Here is a 17776-nt window from a genome sequence, read left to right on the forward strand (position 1 = left end):
TGCAAATCTATAAAAAACTGACAACCAAAGACAGAGGCACAGCCAGACACTCCGTACTGAAGCATCGAGTCGTCTGAGAGCAAGAACAATTCAATTTCTTCAATGGGTGGAGTGAAAACATGTGGACTAAAGCAATCAGACGAGCAAAGAGCAGACATGGCTCGAGCAACGCCTAAGAAATAGGTTAAATTCTGTAAGTAAGTCAGAGAACAGAAGTTACCGAACATCCGGGTGCCATCTTGATTAAGGTGCTTTATTTGTCATTATGCAAAAACTGTACTACGAAATTTGTCCTCTGCGTTTGACCCATCCTTTGACACCGCTGAGACGACCCGTAAGGAGGAGTGGGCGGCGGCAGTGCACCTATTGCACATGATTTTATTGGTAGGGTAAAGTAGCAGTGGTAGTATCCGGAGGAAGCCTACGCAGACACAGGGGTGATCACGCAAACTCCACACAGAAAGGCACCGTCCAGGTGGGAATCAAACCTGGGGCCGGACTAACCACTGCGCTACCGTGCCGCTCTATAAATTGCCCGGTGATTGTTTTGAATGCCAATGACAAACATGATTAGCTTCGTAGAATCTTGTTCGGTGGGGAACAGAATGACCAGACTAAGTTGCTCTGATAGAAACTCTGAGGCTAATCTAATCCAAGTGTTTTCTGCAAAGTGAACCCCATTCTTACCCCCGATCTCCGTGTCAGTTTGCAGCTATAAAGAGCTTAATTTAGCATTTATTTCACCCCCAGATGCTCTATGTGTCACAGCTTATCACAGTTTATAATGGTTTCAAAAATATGCTTGATAACTGGATGAAAAGCATTCGAAAACTAAACATACACTTTCTTTAGCAGCCTTATTTCCGGTCTGCCCCATAATGGATGTTTGTGGTTGGGTTTAGTCGCATTGCAGGGAATAGCCCCCCAAATCCCAGACTGTTTATCGTGTTGTATACAAAGTGTGTATAACTTGTAATCTACCTCCTGCAGTGGGGGCTAATGCTCCTGTTGTGTTGATCCACAGTGTTAGTGAACCGAGTGCCATTGCTCCTTGTGGCCTCTTTCAGTTTTACATTCCTCTCGGCTCACTATGGGTCTAATGGCTGTCCAGCTGTATGCCGCAGTGTTCGCAGTCTGCAGGAGAGTTAAAAGAACATGGCTTCACACTGACACCAGGTCCGCTGCCCCACTGTGACTACGGAGGGGGAGAGTGGCGGGGCATCTGTGGCAGTGTTTGTGTACAGTACATGTTCACTTGCGTTTGTCGGAGGAGGTTTGGGTCTAGCCTCGCCTGCTGTTTGCGTGCCTCTGTGTTTAATTAGTATGCATGTTTGTATCTAGGCCTTTGTGATTTGGCTCACTGCGTGCTGGCGAGGCATAAAAGATGTGGTGTCGGTCTGTGTGAGCCGTTCAGCCTTAATGGCATTAGTTACACAACAGAATTCCAGTCCGCGCTGTATAAAAGAGTGGCATTTGGAAATGTGAGCTACTCGTATGGCAGTGACTCGTGTAGCTGCTCCGGAGCATGTCTGGGATGACTGACACTGACATTGAGGCAGATGGGCAGTGCTCCTGAATGGACACGGCTGAAACCTAAGCAGTGCTAGCTCAGTATCAGGACAGAAAACAGCTCTGCTCTGCACGTCTCAGCGCTAACAGAGAGGCTGAGTCAGAGCCTGTCTGTCAGGAGGAAGTTACTGTGCTCATGAAGAGCTCTCTGCTGTGTTTAAGTTTAACTGCAGTGTTTGGGACAGACAGTATGGCCACCTTCAGCCACATCTGCCATGTGCTCTGAGTGGAAGAAAGCCTCTGCTGTTCCAGGACCGCGGATAGCTCCTCTCTAAGTTTACCTTTTGTTTCATGTCACTCCAGCACTATGTATATCCAAAGTTCAGCACCATGGACAGCAGCATTGTGCTCACATAGAAGCTGGCAGGAGCTGAACACAAAGCTATACTGGCCACTCTTCAACAAGGACTTCACAGCCAGATCACTCACCCGTCTAGACTGTGGGCTCAACCGGCCTCCACCTGGGCTGTGAAGGAAACCGGTAGACTGAAGTGTTTGTGTGTGTGGGCATGTTGCTCTCTTCGATAAACTGAAAGCTTCTGTTGGTTTTATGTTCCACCTTTAAAACTTTTAATGTGGCTAAATGCCCAGGATCACACCAGGACCATGTGCAATTCTAGTGGAGAGGGGTGTTTTTAAAGACAGTAAGTGCTTCACCTCTGTGCCTCCTCTCTCATGCCTGTGTGCTTGGCTCCGTGATTAACCCTGAATGCTCCATTGTCCCCGTTGACCCCTCCACACAGAGCGTACATCTGGCCACAGTCCATCAGCTGCCTCTCAGACAGCTAATTAACAGTAAAAGGTGTGGACACAGAGGTCAACCTGTGCTCTGCCTTTATTCTCCTGGTTGTTTGCCGTGTTTTAGCAGTAATTCTTTATGCAGGCTAGGCCCTAAAACATGGTGTGCCGACACCTTGCTGAGGTGCAGGAGACTAAGGAAGCCTGCAAGGGACACACAGTTCTGGTGTGAGATTGGCTATACGCTGAAGCCTGCCGTCTGTGTGGAGGAGTTTGTTAACATTCAAAAATCGCAGTTTGTTTCACAAGTCATGCTGTATCTTTGTGGAGAAGCTGGTATGGCGGCAAATTCCTCACGCCACTATGCAATCTGTGAGGTTCAAACATAAAGTGAACTGCGAGTCAGTGCTGTTTCTTCTTTGTTCTTTATTTTGGGTCCCCATTAGTTATTACCACAGCGATAACGACCTGAGGTCCACAAAGTCAGTGTAGTGTTTGTGTAGTCGATAATAGCTCATTTGTGTTTTACACCGGAACAATGAGAACCATTTTTATTTTGACTCTTGTCGAATACAACACACCATGTTTACAATGTGGTCTAATAATAAAGTGCCTCCTGAAAGTATCAAGGTATATTGAATGATCAATAACTGTGTCTCCCTCCCTTCTCTCCACTCTAGCTTTGAGCCGGTCAATGATGCCCTTCGGCCTAATGCGACGAGAGCTGGCATGTGAAGGCTACCCCATCGAGCTGCGCTGCCCTGGAAGTGATGTCATCATGATCGAAACGGCCAACTACGGACGCACAGACGACAAAATCTGTGACGCCGACCCTTTCCAGATGGAGAACACGCAGTGCTATCTGCCCGATGCCTTTAAGATCATGTCCCAGAGGTAAGCGCAATGTGGTTTGGAATAGGGCTCTACGATATGAGAGTGAACGGGTGATGTTTGTAATAGTACTGCGATATTTGACCTCACTTATCCTCAGTTAGAGCACTTCACCCAGGGAAAAATATTCTGGCCTCGCTGCTGAAATTTCCTCGCCTAATAATGCGATAATTTGACAATACAGTATCTTGTGAAGCCCTGGTTTTGATACAGACCCTGATGATATTATTTCCCAACGCTATTTGCCATGTGGTGATAAATGAAGGCAGAAATCTACTGCAACCGGTTTGGCTGCATGAGCATTGGTAAGGGCCCCCTCTTTGTGTTTGCACCCGGCATCTGCTTCCTCAGATCAATGACAGCCTTCTCCTGGCTATCCATCACGTGTGTAATGGAGGCAGGTTGCTAGCTTAGGCAGAATGGATGCATGAGACAGGAGAGGAGTAGTGGGTGGTGTTTAGTGAATTGAAAGGGTAAAGGAAGAGGAGCGGAGAGATTGCTAGAAATGATTCAATGATGGAGTTGAGAGCGGCGGAGATTTGCGAGGAGAGAGGAGCGGCGGTGGCGGCGCACGGGGAGACGCCATGAGTTGGATACAGGGGGCTTTGTATGTGAAGAGAATGACAGAGTGCACGCGTGTGTATCTATGCCTAGGCGTGAGCGGGCATGCAGGATTGTGATGTCGGTGTATTGCGTGCATACAAATGTTTTTTTTTCTTTTTTCCTGATAAGTATTTTGCCTCTGTCCTTCCCTGTTCTCTCACCTCTAATTGCTCCCACTCACTCTTCCCCCTGAGAGGAGCCAATGACGTCACACACCCTCCCCCCTGCCCCTCCCCTACAGCGCACCCCCTCCCTCCCTCCCTCCCTCCCCCCGCCCTCTTCTCCATCTCCCTCTCCACCTCCCCACGGGTGCATCTGTCACATGATCTAGTCTAGTGTGAAATTACTCCCTTCCGCAACCGTTCTTTTTGTCTTTCAGAGCCTGGAGATGTTTTTTTGCACCCCACTTCATCTTTCTTACACTGCAAAAATGTTTCTTTTCCCTTCGGAAGTTTTACTGTCATCTTATATGTTTTTTTTGTTTTTTTCTTTTCTAAAGTTAAGCATACTCTCTCGAACGTTAAATGCCTTGTGTTGAACGGTTGATATGTCATGGGCGAAGGGGGATATTTGTTAATACTGGTTCTCAAACAGTGATATGTCATGTATCAATGGTGGTACTTTGATTTCTTCAGGTGGTATCAGGGTTATTTGCCATTTTAGTGTTTATTCATTTTGCTGTAAGTTTGTTCTCGTTTAGTCTCGACATGATTTTGTCCAATATAGGTCAATTCAGAGCATTCATAAACCCGGTTTAGTGCTGATTTGAGCTTGATCTAGGCCTGGGGACAGTTAAGATCACATTTTATGAGGTGGTACTTGTGAAAACATTGACAACCACTGGTGTACAGCATTGCCAGTGCCATTGCCAGAAAAGCAAACACACAAATGACGTACAACTAGTTTTCAATTTTTTATTCCCTTTTGGGGCATTGTCAGTAAGTTCAATAGATCACACGTTTGGACCTTTGTGACGTAAGAAATCTTGAAATCCGTACTGTTTTTGTTGTATTTTACTGCCATTGGGAGATATGGCCAATACTTTTATGGACGATTATTCACCCTTCAAGTTGCTATGGAATGTTTACTATTATTTACTGTAATTAATGCAACGTTGAATTGCCTTGCGTATGAATAGTGCTCTACAAATAAACTTGCCTTGCCCATTTCCATTACTTTACACTTTTTCTGAACACATAACTACCATCTCTTTTTTTTTTTTTTTGCCGTAGATGTAACAACCGTACCCAGTGCGTGGTGGTTGCGGGCTCGGACGTCTTCCCGGACCCCTGCCCCGGAACCTACAAGTATTTGGAGATCCAGTACGAATGTGTCCCATACAGTGAGTACTGCCCCCCCCCCCCCCCCCCGTTTCAACCACCAGGCCCCCCCTCCCCCCTGCCTGCCCCCCCCGCCCCACTCCATCCACACCCCGGCCCCGTCAGCTCCCCCTAACCCTCACCCTCTCCCTCCTCTACTAAAAATACAACTGCGAGAGCGGAGCGTCCTATAGCCGAGCAAACATACACTCATATCCTTCTTCTGCTCTTTCTGCCTTCTGTCTGTGATGTTTGCACTACTCTCACAACAGAGACCTTTTTTCTTTCTTTTTTTTCCCCTCCTCATCGGCAGAGCGACGCACCAGTGGCTGTGGAGATTTTCACATGACGAAACGGCGGGGCTAAGATAAGCACTTGAACGCCCACCTCCGCTGCAAACAGGAGGTCAGCCCCTTATTGGCGGGCCCACTGCAGTGTTACGCCGCCCCGGGACATATTGTGCCTTTATCTGTCTCCAAACACCTTCGCCGTCCCTGCGATTTCCAATGAAAATTAAAATTTGCCGCGGAGAGATTGTTAAGAGGCGTGGGGGCACATTGTGGGCACTGCGGAGCGCACAATAGGAATATTAACAATGACAGGCCAAGAGCTGATTTTAAGGTCACGTGACCCGGAGCCCCGCACATTTTGATTGTCACTATGGAAACGGCGGACTTCATTCACTCGGAATTGCTTTGACATTAATAACAGATAGTGGGAATATGGCAGACAATATTTGGTATCAAGAAGGTTATCGGAAAAAGCTAGTTCAGATAAATTAATCTCATAGTTGGGGAAAAGTGTTTGTGTGCATGTGATGTAACAGCATTTGGAATACGAGCAATTGCATTTTTGTATGCTGAAGCGACAGAGTCCACCCACATGTTCAGTATTTTAGTACAACAAAATGTACTCTTTGGCCTGTGATTTAACGCTGTAGTGAATCAGATTTTTACTGTTTTCAAACTATAAAAGGAGGAGGTAGGGGAGTATAACTAGGATAGACCACTGATAAGCGATAAACGGGATTACTGCGTTTACAAAATAGGCCTATGGTGGCAAAAGTGCTTCTACAGTACAATAAAAAGAAAAAATCTATAACCCAGCTTTATGAAGGAATAAAAACTAAAAAAAACAAAACTGTATGGCATATTTAATTTGGATGATTGGCCCAGACATTTATAACATCCCTTGGTTGTTACAGCTCATGTGAAAATCTCCACTCACACCCTTAAACCCCTCTCCCCTCTTCTGCATTTTAACTTCAGCATCGATCCAATCACTGTGGCTTCACATGGACAGAGGGGGGCGGGGCCACGGCCACTCTCCCCCTTTGATTGATTGGGACGATACCAATGGTTTGATACGACACGATCTGCATGCGGGGCGGCGCCGGGGGGCTCTGCTTCTCTCCCCACAGGTGCTGATGTGAGGATTTCGCATAACTAATATTCTTCTGTCATAACATCCTTCGCATTCGCTTATCTCTCACCGCGAATAGCCACCTCACAATCTTCGCTTCAATCTGTTCAAGGCTTTAGAGTCATAATTCACGCTCGATTATGGTTACAGTGTCCTTCAGTCGGCCTGTTACCATTGTACCACCCTCTCGCTCTATCTCTTTCCTTTGTTTTTTTTGCAGACGCAGCAGTAATTTTCATGTTGGAGTCATCGACAAACTACGACGACTACTACTACTGCTACTTCTAACACTGCTGTCAATCTATCTCTTCTTTCCTAACCTGCTCCTTTCCATTCCCGATGCTGCTATCTTGGTTTACTTTTACAGGTGCAGCAGTAATACTTAGGCATTATTACTACTACTCACAACTACTCAAAGGCCCCCATACCTGATTTGTGTTTTACTTTGCTTACTTTCATTGTTATAAATTGTTTATTGTGTCTGAGCACATTTCTAACATCGCATCGTAGAGTTTATGAGAAAGTTTTACAACTTTCAGGGTACATTTTCAGGGTCACTGTCACAATAATGCTAATAATGCTAGTTATTGAGTAAATAGATGCACAGCTTGAGTAAATAGATGCACAGCGTCTTTTTACAAATGCCTACTTTTATAAATGTCTACTTTTACAAGAGGAGGAGAGATCAAATTTCATTCCACTGTCAGGAAAAATATCAGGTACAGGGCCTTTAATATGGTTAAAATATGAATCATTTTTTTCATATCTTGCTCCATACTTTTCGTAAAAAGTTATATTTTCAGTTAAAAATTCTAAACGCAGTAAAAGTCTTCTGAATGGTGTCCATGACAGGGGAAAAATACACATGATTGAAATACATATATACCGATTTGGTCTTGTCAGCAAATTTAAATTGTATGTATACCCAGTAGTGTAATTTTGATTTACTTTACAGGTGCAGCTGTAACACTGAGAACCTCGTTGAAGTATTTGATAAACTACCATTACTTCTACTCCGATTCCTACTACCCCTATTACTTCAACAAAAAAAATACAAGTAATATTTTTTTGTTTTTTTTCCTGTGTGCCTTCAAGAAATAAGAAAAACAAAATCTGTTGGGGTATTGGGCAAATTCAAGGACTACTACCTCCACCAGCCCCTCTTTCAGATTCAGCTGCTCGCTCTGCTCGGCGCTGTGCCCTCGGTTTACCTTTTTGTGTTGAGTCAGTGCAGTCACTGTCACAGATAAGAAAGGAGTTGGCTTTCTTGCCGTTGGGGGTTATTTTCTAGTGTGCGACATTTTCTCCTCAGCCTTTCAAAAGTGCCAACAAGTGTTCTTTGGAAGTCTCCTCCTCTGCCAGCCCCTGTCCAGTCGCTGCCTTTCATTTTGATCTGCACTCTTCAAAGGTCTGGCTCTGTGCAAGAGTTCACTGGATGCTGTTGAATACGGCCAGGCTTTCTGTTATTGGTTCTTATGCAAATAAGAAATTAAATGTTTTGTATCAGAGTCCAGCCAGTATACAATTAAATGATTGATGTTGGCAATACCAATCATTGATATGCATCAGTGGGGCTGTCTTGGTTAAATTAGGCTTGACGCTGTATAGTATAATTGCTTAGATTCCTTAGATATTGTTTGATTTTTTTTCATCAAAGAACTTGATTATTATTCTAATGCTCTAACTCATTCGAATAATTTGCAGTTTTACCTGATTTTTGCACATTTTAATTACTGGGTATAACTTGCTACATACTTTTTTAATGCAACTTTTCCTTTGAACTTGGGTATTAAATTTTGATAGTCTGTCCTTTTCTCCTTTTTGTGCATTCCAACCTTGTGTTTTTTGCTGCTCCTGGGAGCTTGTTCACTCAGCACAAAGCAATCAAAAGGATGATTAAATAGCTGCTGACTTGCATTTTCCACCCCTCTCACATTGTTTGGGGGAAAAAAAAAAACTTTGTTGATTGTCTCCAAAGTGTGGCGCGGGTTTAGAATATTGGAACTTGATCCCTATGGTTGTGTGAGGTGACAGAGAAGAGCTCATTACTTCTGTCCTCTGTCACTCTCCTGAAAACTGGAAGTAGAAACTAGTTTAGGACTTCACATTCCCACAAACTGAACACAAGCTGACACTCGGAGCCGGGAGACGGAGCCGATCATCCCTAAAGTTAGTCACCGTCGTTGCGCCTAACGCCACTCAGCGTGCCCACTTTTAATTACCAGGAGAGTGGGAGTGGGCGCGTCACTCTCCTCCGTTCTGCCTCTGTGGAGATTTGTCAAGATTAATTGAATTTGGTACTGCTAATCGCTTCGGTAATGCCCCATCGTTCATGCCTGGCTGGGGCTGCTGGGCATCGTGGCGCTGTTTTTCTTTTCTTTTTTTTCTTCATCCTAAGTAAGTTTATTGAGGGAGTTCAGAGGAGATGTCAGCTACCACCACACTATATGTCCTCATGGTTGTTATTAGAGTTACCAAATATATCGCTTATCTCAGCAACACACACATAATTCAGGCTTATTTAAAAGTGCTGGCGTGGCTTGGCTTGACTCGTATTGTACTTTGCACTAGATAGGCCTGTTTCCCTTTTTTTTCCTGTGATGCAATCCACAGAGAAGGTGAGCTGTGCCGAGGTGAAATGTAGATCTGTGTTTAATATCAGTGGTAGAGCGTCTGGACTGTCGCGGTGCGTGTCTCAGTGCCATGTTTGCAGTCACCTGTAACGGAGAGGCGACAGCAGCCCTCCTCAGACTCCCACACACACACGCACTGTCCACTGTCCTGCCTCTTGTTCGTGCTTGCCACTGTATGATCTTGGCAGAATAAACATCCGCCAACAAGTCAAATCATATCTCATCAAGCCCAAAAGGAGCAGGCCGGAGGAGAGGATAACTTGTTTTGGCCAAGTGAACGCAGCAAGACAAAATGGCTCAAGTGGACTCTCATTTCACACTGTCACAAGCTGCTGTCGACTGCTGCGTTCCATTAAGACATCACAGACCCATGCGCACAGCGCTGCAGCGGGGCTACTGCCGCCTCAAAACACATGCGGTCAAAGTCAATCTGAACTACTACCACATCTGAAACACCAGTACTGTATTGTCCGGACTATAAGTCGCACTTTTTTGTCATAGTTTGGCTGCGGGTGCGACTAATACTCAGGTGCGACTTATATATCAAAACATATAATTTCCTGTTCGCTTGTACAGTGACAAAGTGCTTACTTACTTATTTACTGTACCACTAAAAATAAAATAAAAAAACAGTAAAGTTTGGAGTGAGTGAGAAACTTGTGAGGGACTGGCGAAAAGCTGATGTTACTCCAAAAAAAGCTAAAAGCTAGATGGGCACAGCTAGAGGAACGAGTTTGCAAATGGGTGCTTGAACAACGTGCTGCCGGGAGAGACTTGTCAACGGTGCAGTTACGCCTCCATGTCCTAGTAGTTGTCAAGGCGACTTGTACTTCGGAGCATCTTCTATATGTTTTTTTCTTCTTCCTTATGCATTTTTTGGGTGGTGCAACTTATAGTCTGGAAAATATGGTGCTCAAATTCTACCAATACATTTCTTTCATCCATTGTTTTGTTATTCGATTTAATATTGTTCACCTGTAACAAACTGGTGGCTTAAGTTCTAAAATATCAAACGTGACAATTATCAGAATGAATACTCTTACCCTAACCCTGCCCTGAAATGATAGAGCACTTGGACACCCCAAGGACAAGACTCACAAAGCTTCTAACCACACGCTTGACAGTGAGGTCAATTTTTAGCCAAGGAGAAGTGATGGTTTGAGACAGGTGTGAAGGAGGCTATCTTTGTGAGAAAACGGGATCCTTCGCTCAACTGAAACAGAGGGTACAATCGTCCTCCCATTTTCCCCCGGCTGTGAACAATAGTCAGGTTAACAAGTAGGGTCATGGCTATGGCAGATCTAACCTTTCCCTTAAGGAGGTGTTCTTAAATCCAATGCGCAGAGCAGTGGAAGCCCATAGGCTGAGGAAATTCAGATGACTACTGTTTGAAAACCGTTGCTACGTTGGTATTGTGATGTGAACGCTCGACAGCAGCCTCAACACAGATGTACTGTACACACTGAAGTAAATCTATCGTGGGAGGGTCTTCACCTGCCCCCTCCCTCTCCTTGACACTGTACTACATCATTATCGATTCCTAATGCTTTGTATCCACTCTGGCCATTAGACCCAGGTTCAGCAGCCATGATTTATCTTGTTAATATGCATCGGGCAAGGAGATTTAAAACATTGCGCAGTGCTGCTCCCACGCGAGGTATCTCCATATTCTTGACTTTCAGTTCATATTTCCTCCCCATGCCTTCTGTTTCACTTTATAAAATTGATTCCTCACCACAAATGTATTCAGCGCGGCCTATTCATTACGACACATCGCGTTTTCGGACACAAAGCCGCTGGAAATGATCGTTGACTTGTCGGGAAGAGTTTGTCAGTCCAAGGAATAATGGCATTGTAATGTGGCAAGTTTTCAGGGGAGGAGAGGCAACACTTTGATGTAGCTGAAAATGAAGAGTCTATTAATATGTATAGGGGGCCGCCATTAGACGTGGGGCTCATAAATGTTGGGGGAATGAGAAGAAGGAGGCTTGGCTCAGGACGTAGGGAGAAGGATGACTTCTGAGAAAAATGTAAAGATAAATCAAGAGAGACGTCATACAGCTGTAGTTCTCAAACTGTGGGGCGATGCTGCTGCTGGTGCGGAGCCTTTAATGTCGGGCTTTCTGCAGTCAAAATGTTGAGTTTGTTTCATTTTGAAAACAAAATGAAATATGACATGTATGTCATATTTCATGACATACATGTCATATGTATGACATGTCCATACATGTCATTTAGTATGGACATGCTTTAGACTTCAGTTTGTGTAAAACTTGTTGAGCAGTTTTAAACTCTTAACCCCTGGCTTAACCAAGCGCATTTTCAAAGCAAAGACCGATAACATTAATCGTCACTTTTTAGTCATATTTTTGATGTTTGTTTAAAATTTATTTTTATGTGTTTTTTTTTGCTTTTTGGAGTTTGTGTTGCTTTTTTGTAACTAAAAAAAAATGCATTTTTGTTACTTTTTTTTAAGTTTTTTTCTTTGGGTTTTTTTGCGCCTTTTTTGCGTTTTTTTTTGTTGAGTTTTAGTTGGGTTTTTGTAACTTTTTTGTTGATTTTTGTCGCTGTTTTGTTGAGTTCTTGTTGTGTTTTTGTTGAGTTTTGGTTGCGTTTGTTTTTGTTGCATTTTCATCCTCATTTACGTCTCGTTTTCGGACACTCTTTTGACGCTTTCTTTCAAGAGACTTTTAGGGTTTTGGTAAAGCCAAACTGGAGAAAATGTCCTCAGTTCGGGCGGGGGTTAAAAGGTTAAAACTAAAGTGCACAAATTCTCCAACAAAATGACACGCATCAGTTGTAGCAGTGCTGAGCTGTTGTTCACGGCTATAACTTTCCACACAGAATAATTTCACTTACTTATACGTTCACATGTGACTACCATTCTGAACACACTTGCTATTGCAGCCTTAGTTTTGCCCTAGTTTATGACATAATCGAGACCCGGCTTAGTCTTGGTATAAACCTCGTTTAGTCCTGATTTAAGCCCCACTTTTTAAAGATTTATGGTTATTTAGTCCATTAAAATTTTTAGTAGGAAATCCAATTATTTTGTGAGGTGGTACTTAAAAGCATTAGTGTGAAGCGTTTAGAAACGGCTATCATGGAGGATCCACTATCTGGTCTCCCAGTGTGTAAAATTGAGTTGTCCCGCTCCCCTCTAATACAGTGTGTGTGCGGTGGGCAGTGCGCGTCTCCAGCCTGCACTCATTAGTGTGGTAGTAATTGATAGGGTTGTGGAGAGCACCGAGCAGAGTGATTAAAGCGAAATAGGGCACAAGCTTATTTCTCAAAAGAGCCCTGAAAGGAGAAAATGCTGAATGAATTCGACAAACAACCACTGTGGCCTCGCGGTAACCCCCCCTTGCTCTCCGTGCGGACACTTTGATGAGTTTGTGTTGTGGCCGTTTTGTCGTGCTATTGTGTTCTCAAGGGTGCACCGGTGATCTGCTATGAGTGTATGTGCTTTTTTTTTTTTTTTTTTACAGGAGTACCAGCAGAGAAGGATATGGACTGAAAAGAGGTCCAATTCATCGTTCTATTTCTCTATACCTGTTTTGTTCTGTCCTCTGATCCCTTAATGTTGTGGATTCGTGTTATCTGTATCATTGATTTAACTTCTTTCTTTTCTTTTTTTTTTAACCCTCTTGCCTTAATTCTAAAGAAGAGACTTGAAATGTGGAGACGCTGTTATCCAGATTGAGATGTGGCGGTCATATAAAACCACTTTCAAACATAAAATCAATCGCGCACAAAAGAGACCGAGAGATAGACTGAAAGATGGTAAGAAAGTTGTGTATCGCTCAAGAACCCAAAGGAAATATGCGCTCTGTTTGTAGTCTGGATTGATTCACCAACCTTCCGCATAATTAGTCACTAACGTCCAATTGAAACAGCTTATTAGCCCCCCAAAATTGTTTCAGGGGTGAGTGACTGTTGAATATGTATAAGCTGAGTACAAAGTCAAGCTTTTTAACTCCCCCAAAAACTTGCTTGCTTTGCTCTGTGATGCACAAAAGAGTCCACCTTTCCCTCTGGTGGTGTCTACTCAGACGCACTGGTCAATAAATCCTTTGCTTTGTAATCTGGAACAAAGAGCAAGCAAGCGTCCAGCCTTAACATAACTGTTCTTGCAGCTGTACCGACTGAAGCTCCCAATAAACTCCTATTATGGGGGCTGGGTGTTTGGTGTCCTCCCTCACCACCTCTCCACACTGCAGTTGTTCCAGCCTGGATAAAAGCTACTCTCGCTCCCCTAACCTTGGAGCTAACGACCGCTCACACAGTCGGTGGCAGGGTTGTGATGCTTTCTTGCCCTCCCCCTTCACCACCACCACCACCACCCTGCACCCCCCGCCCCGGCTTCACGCAGATCACATCCATAGCTTTTGCCATGTTGTTTACCCCTCTGGGCAAAAAAACGGCTTTCCATTCCCCAGGTCTTGGTGGAGGTTGTTTGTCCAGTTTGATCTTGGCGTATGATGATAAATGGTCTGATACTGATGCTGGCTCGGCTGTATGCTGCGGCCAGAGATGCAACACAACGCAGCCATCCCCCCCCCCAACACACACACACACACACACAGGGATCAAACTACGGACTCCCGACTGGCCTTTCCAGTTTTAAATTCACTCAATATTTGTCTTTTTCACATCACTTTTTAAGCTCCGGCGTGTAAGGTGTCATGACAATTTCGCAGACCTCCCCCGGGGGGCACACTGAACTTGCCGCAACCCACACGACTATCTCACTCGCAGCGGGGGATTCGCCGGCGCCACGTGGCTTTTTGACACATCTCTGCTCCCCGGAGAGACGGGGAAATGGTGATCCGTCCTTAACGCAGCGAAAGGGTGCGCGAGCGATGTGATATATCGCGGACTGCGAAAAGGATACAGGCGCTTCATGTACAAAACAAGGCAGAGGAGAGGACATACTTTTTTTTCCTCCCCCTTGCTTGTTTTGCAGAAGTTTCCCTTTGAGCTACGCCAATAACTGTGATCAAAAGTAAAGCAGTAACATCAATTTTCTTTTTTACAGGATGTCGAGAGACGTGGGATTGGCGCCGTTCTGCTGCTAGACTGTTTGCACACTCATTATTTAAATGTGATAATGTTGTCCTTGCATACAGGTAAAAGAGAATTATAGATGCAGTGGAAAAAGTCTATTGGTAGCACTTTGGAATAACACATACATATTAGTAAACCTGTCACTGACAATATATACTGTACAGAGCTCTCAAGAAATATAGGCACCCTCGGCAGAGAAGAGAGAAAAAACCTTTGCACTTCTCAACTCAAAATATATAAAAGAAAGTGTTTTTCATACCACACAAAAAATGTCAAATACAAACAAAAAAAACAGATATTGTACTGTGTCACAATTATTGGCCTCCCTTTACTTCTTTGTGTTGACTTCTTCAGCCAAGGTAACAGCTCTGAATCGTCCCCTGTAACTGCGAATGAAGCTAATCGTGAACCATGTGTCCTTGTGTCCATATAGATGAATTAGTTTCTATTGGTACCGTGATATTTTCCATACTATACAAATCAGGGGCCATGTCAAGATCTTGATTTTGAGAAAGAAAGTCCTTGGTTAAGAAAACGACAACAAACAACTTCTCTCTTCAGCTGTTTGTTGACAGAAAGTAACATTTTCTCTCACCTGACCACGGCGCATCATCTTTCCCATTTGAAATGTCAGGATTTTGGGATACGCACGTCCGTCTGTGTTTGGGTGAGAGAAGTGTCTGGTTGTACTTATGGAAACTCGCTTATGCAATTGTTCAAGCAGTTATTCTCAGAGAGTTTAGAACCACTGGAAAAGTTTTCTCGACATTTTATTTCCCTTTTCATTGAGAATCTGGCCCATGTTCCATGTCAAGCCAGTCAGGTGGTTATGAGGTTATGAGAACACATACATATTTTTCTCATATAAATTGACTGTGGGGCCAATAATTGTGACCAAAATCCTTTCCGTAGTCCCTCTGGGGGGTAATACAAGTGTTAATGGGATGATTGGGGCCAGAAAACCGCACTTGCAACTTTCCCTGCCACTGAGGCGGAGGCGCAATACACACTAATAGAATCAGGAAGAAGAAGCTAACAGGCTAACGGGCAAAGCTAACTGCAGGCTAGCCGCACTTAAACTGTATTTACAGCCAAGTTTGAGTGAAAAAAAAAATCTCCATTGTATCAGTAGGTACAGTATGTACAATATCCCTCTCTCCCTTTGTCTTTTCCGTCAGCGTAGTATTTACTCTCACGGACAATTACCTGCAGTAGCGCTTATGGCCTCAAGGGGCATGAGTTACTTGGTCCTGCTTTAAATGAGCATTGTTATCTTATTTTCTCATTTACCAGGAGTGCCAGTATCTCTTGAAAGCACTGTAAATATTGTATATACATACAGTATATAAATATTGTTGTATGAATACTACAAATACTAACTAAATAACTGTAGCCTTTGCGATTTGTTTAATTGCAACCATTGAAATTGTGAATGTGCAGCCTTAGTTTCAAGTTCCTAACATCATGCAATCATGCACCAAATTGGATTGCAATCCGCAACTGAGACGTTTCTAATTTGTTCATTTATTGCTGCTGCTGTCTTATTAGTCGCCTCGTGTTGTTATTCCGAAGTGTTACCAAATGCGTGTTACAACAGCGTAATGACAACATTTATCTTCTACCTGTTTTTTTGTTGTTGTTGTTTTTTTCCACCGCTTTCGACCAAAGCGTTGTTATGTTTGTTTGTTATTCCTGTCAATCTCGCCCTTCTCTTCCCTTTCTCTCACTTTGTATTTTGTTCTTTATTCCTTTCCCTTTGATGAGTTAGCCGCAGCCGACGCTATAGCCTACTCCCCACTCCTCCTCACATTGATTGCCCGGTCGATGTGTTGAGTGTTTTTACTTGGCTTCTTACACCGGGGCGTCCTGACTCTGTAAATTGAGTAAAGGCTGAATTAAAAAAGAAAAAGAGACGTTGCTTTGTGTAATGTTAACTGCATCTCCGCATCCATCCAATTATCTGTGTCTCCATCTTTCTATTCCAGGAAGAAGAGGACTGTATCTTTTTTTTTTTCTCCCCCCCCTCCCCGACAGGTTTTCCGAGAGGGGTGCGGGGGTCAAGAGAGCGAGGTTGGGGGGGTGAATTGTGTTGTGTGTTGTTGTTGTTGTTCTGCGGGATTATCGATAAAGGGAAAATTGAATGGATTTAAACCTAGGTCAGGCCATTTTTTTTTCTCTCCTCTCCCCCCAACCTCTTCATTCTCCACCCGGGCCCATCCTTTTCTCTGAGTACCCAACCATAACGCAGACAGATAACTTTGAGTCAGAGAGAGGGAGAGCGAGCGAGAGAGAGGACAGCGTTTTATTTAATCTCAATTTTCTCTTTTTTTTCCCGCACCTGTCTTTTTCTTTCGTTTTTATTTCTTTCCTCTTCCTGTCTTTCTCTACTCTTTCCCTCTTTTTTTTCCGATGCTTGAATAGAAGTGGATCAAAAAGGTAAAGACCACAATGAACATAACAACCACAGCTCGCCCCTTCCCTCCTCCCTCCTTATTCCCTTGTCTCCTCTCTCCTTCCATGCCCCCCTACCTCCTAACCCAGCACCTTGTGTAGTGCTCATGTTTGATGTCGAAAAATCCCCCTTCCCCTGTTTAAAAACGCTCTTCTGCTATACCTTTTCTTCTTTGACGTGTAACCATAACTCTTTCTAGATTCACGGTTTTGACGACACCAGCCTGACCTGCACGCATGCACCGCAAAAATGACACACACGAGAAAAAAAAAAAAAGCAAGCACAGTCAAGAGAGATAAACTGAAAACAAGACAAAAAAAAAATAACTTCATTCTTCTCCTGTAGCAGATCACTCGCAGACAATCATTTCATAGACGTGTTTACACATCTCATCGAGCCCCTCTCATCCTCTGCCCTTTCCCTTTTTAATTTTCCAGGACCACTTCAGCGTTTGTTGTCGTCTTCATAGCACAAACATTGTGTTTAGCTAACACCGCTCGGATACTATTTACAGCATCCCATTTCCAGGTGCTTCAGTGTCTCTCTCTCTTCTCTCTCTTTGTGCTGTCACTGCCCGCCCTATACCTTTTCAGTGTAGCATTTGCTGTAATGTGGTCCATCAAAGCCCTCTGTGAATCATGAATGTATCCAGACATGTACAGGGAAATCCCGTCACAAGTTCAATCTTCAACACGACACACACTTGTCATTTTAGTAATAGGATTTGTGATTTGAAAATATGCTGACTATATTACTTCTATAAAACCACATTTTGATGGTAGTAATAATGACGTACACATGCAAATGCACAGACTAGATGATTCAGACAAATATAAATAACAAACATCTGCCATTTTAAGAAAGATTTGTGGCACACACAAGACAACCAACAGAGTCACATGATAGACAGTGATTTCAGGGTCAAAACAAACATGGCAGATAGAATACGGAGCTAGCTGGCTGTTCTCGTGTGTGCTCTTATCTGCAGCATAAGCTAAACAAACTAGGGCTGGGTGATAAATCAAATTAATTCATGCTTTTAAAAACCGACGATTTGGAAAATGGCTGAATTGTAAAATCAA

The 17776-nt window shown here is 43.7% G+C and overlaps 2 protein-coding genes across 4 annotated transcripts in view; both read left to right on the forward strand.

Annotated features, from left to right (window-relative positions):
- Positions 1 to 7486, forward strand: part of LOC306969213 (uncharacterized protein) — a 273218-nt gene extending 265732 nt beyond the window's left edge. The window contains exon 5 of the mRNA XM_079564812.1: positions 7472 to 7486. The gene's annotated coding sequence lies outside the window, so the exon portion shown is untranslated. The remainder of the gene's footprint in view (positions 1 to 7471) is intronic.
- Positions 1 to 17776, forward strand: part of adgrl1a (adhesion G protein-coupled receptor L1a) — a 142186-nt gene that overhangs the window by 77111 nt on the left and 47299 nt on the right. For 2 of the 3 annotated variants that reach the window (XM_079564273.1, XM_079564271.1), the window contains exons 3-5: positions 2988 to 3201; positions 5034 to 5143; positions 16664 to 16678. In XM_079564273.1, coding sequence (XP_079420399.1) covers positions 2988 to 3201; positions 5034 to 5143; positions 16664 to 16678 — 339 coding nt within the window. The remainder of the gene's footprint in view (positions 1 to 2987; positions 3202 to 5033; positions 5144 to 16663; positions 16679 to 17776) is intronic. The other variant, XM_079564272.1, reaches the window with a different exon arrangement.

This window comes from Gobius niger, assembly GCF_951799975.1.
Source record: "Gobius niger genome assembly, chromosome: 10".
Classification (NCBI taxonomy): Eukaryota; Metazoa; Chordata; class Actinopteri; order Gobiiformes; family Gobiidae; genus Gobius; species Gobius niger.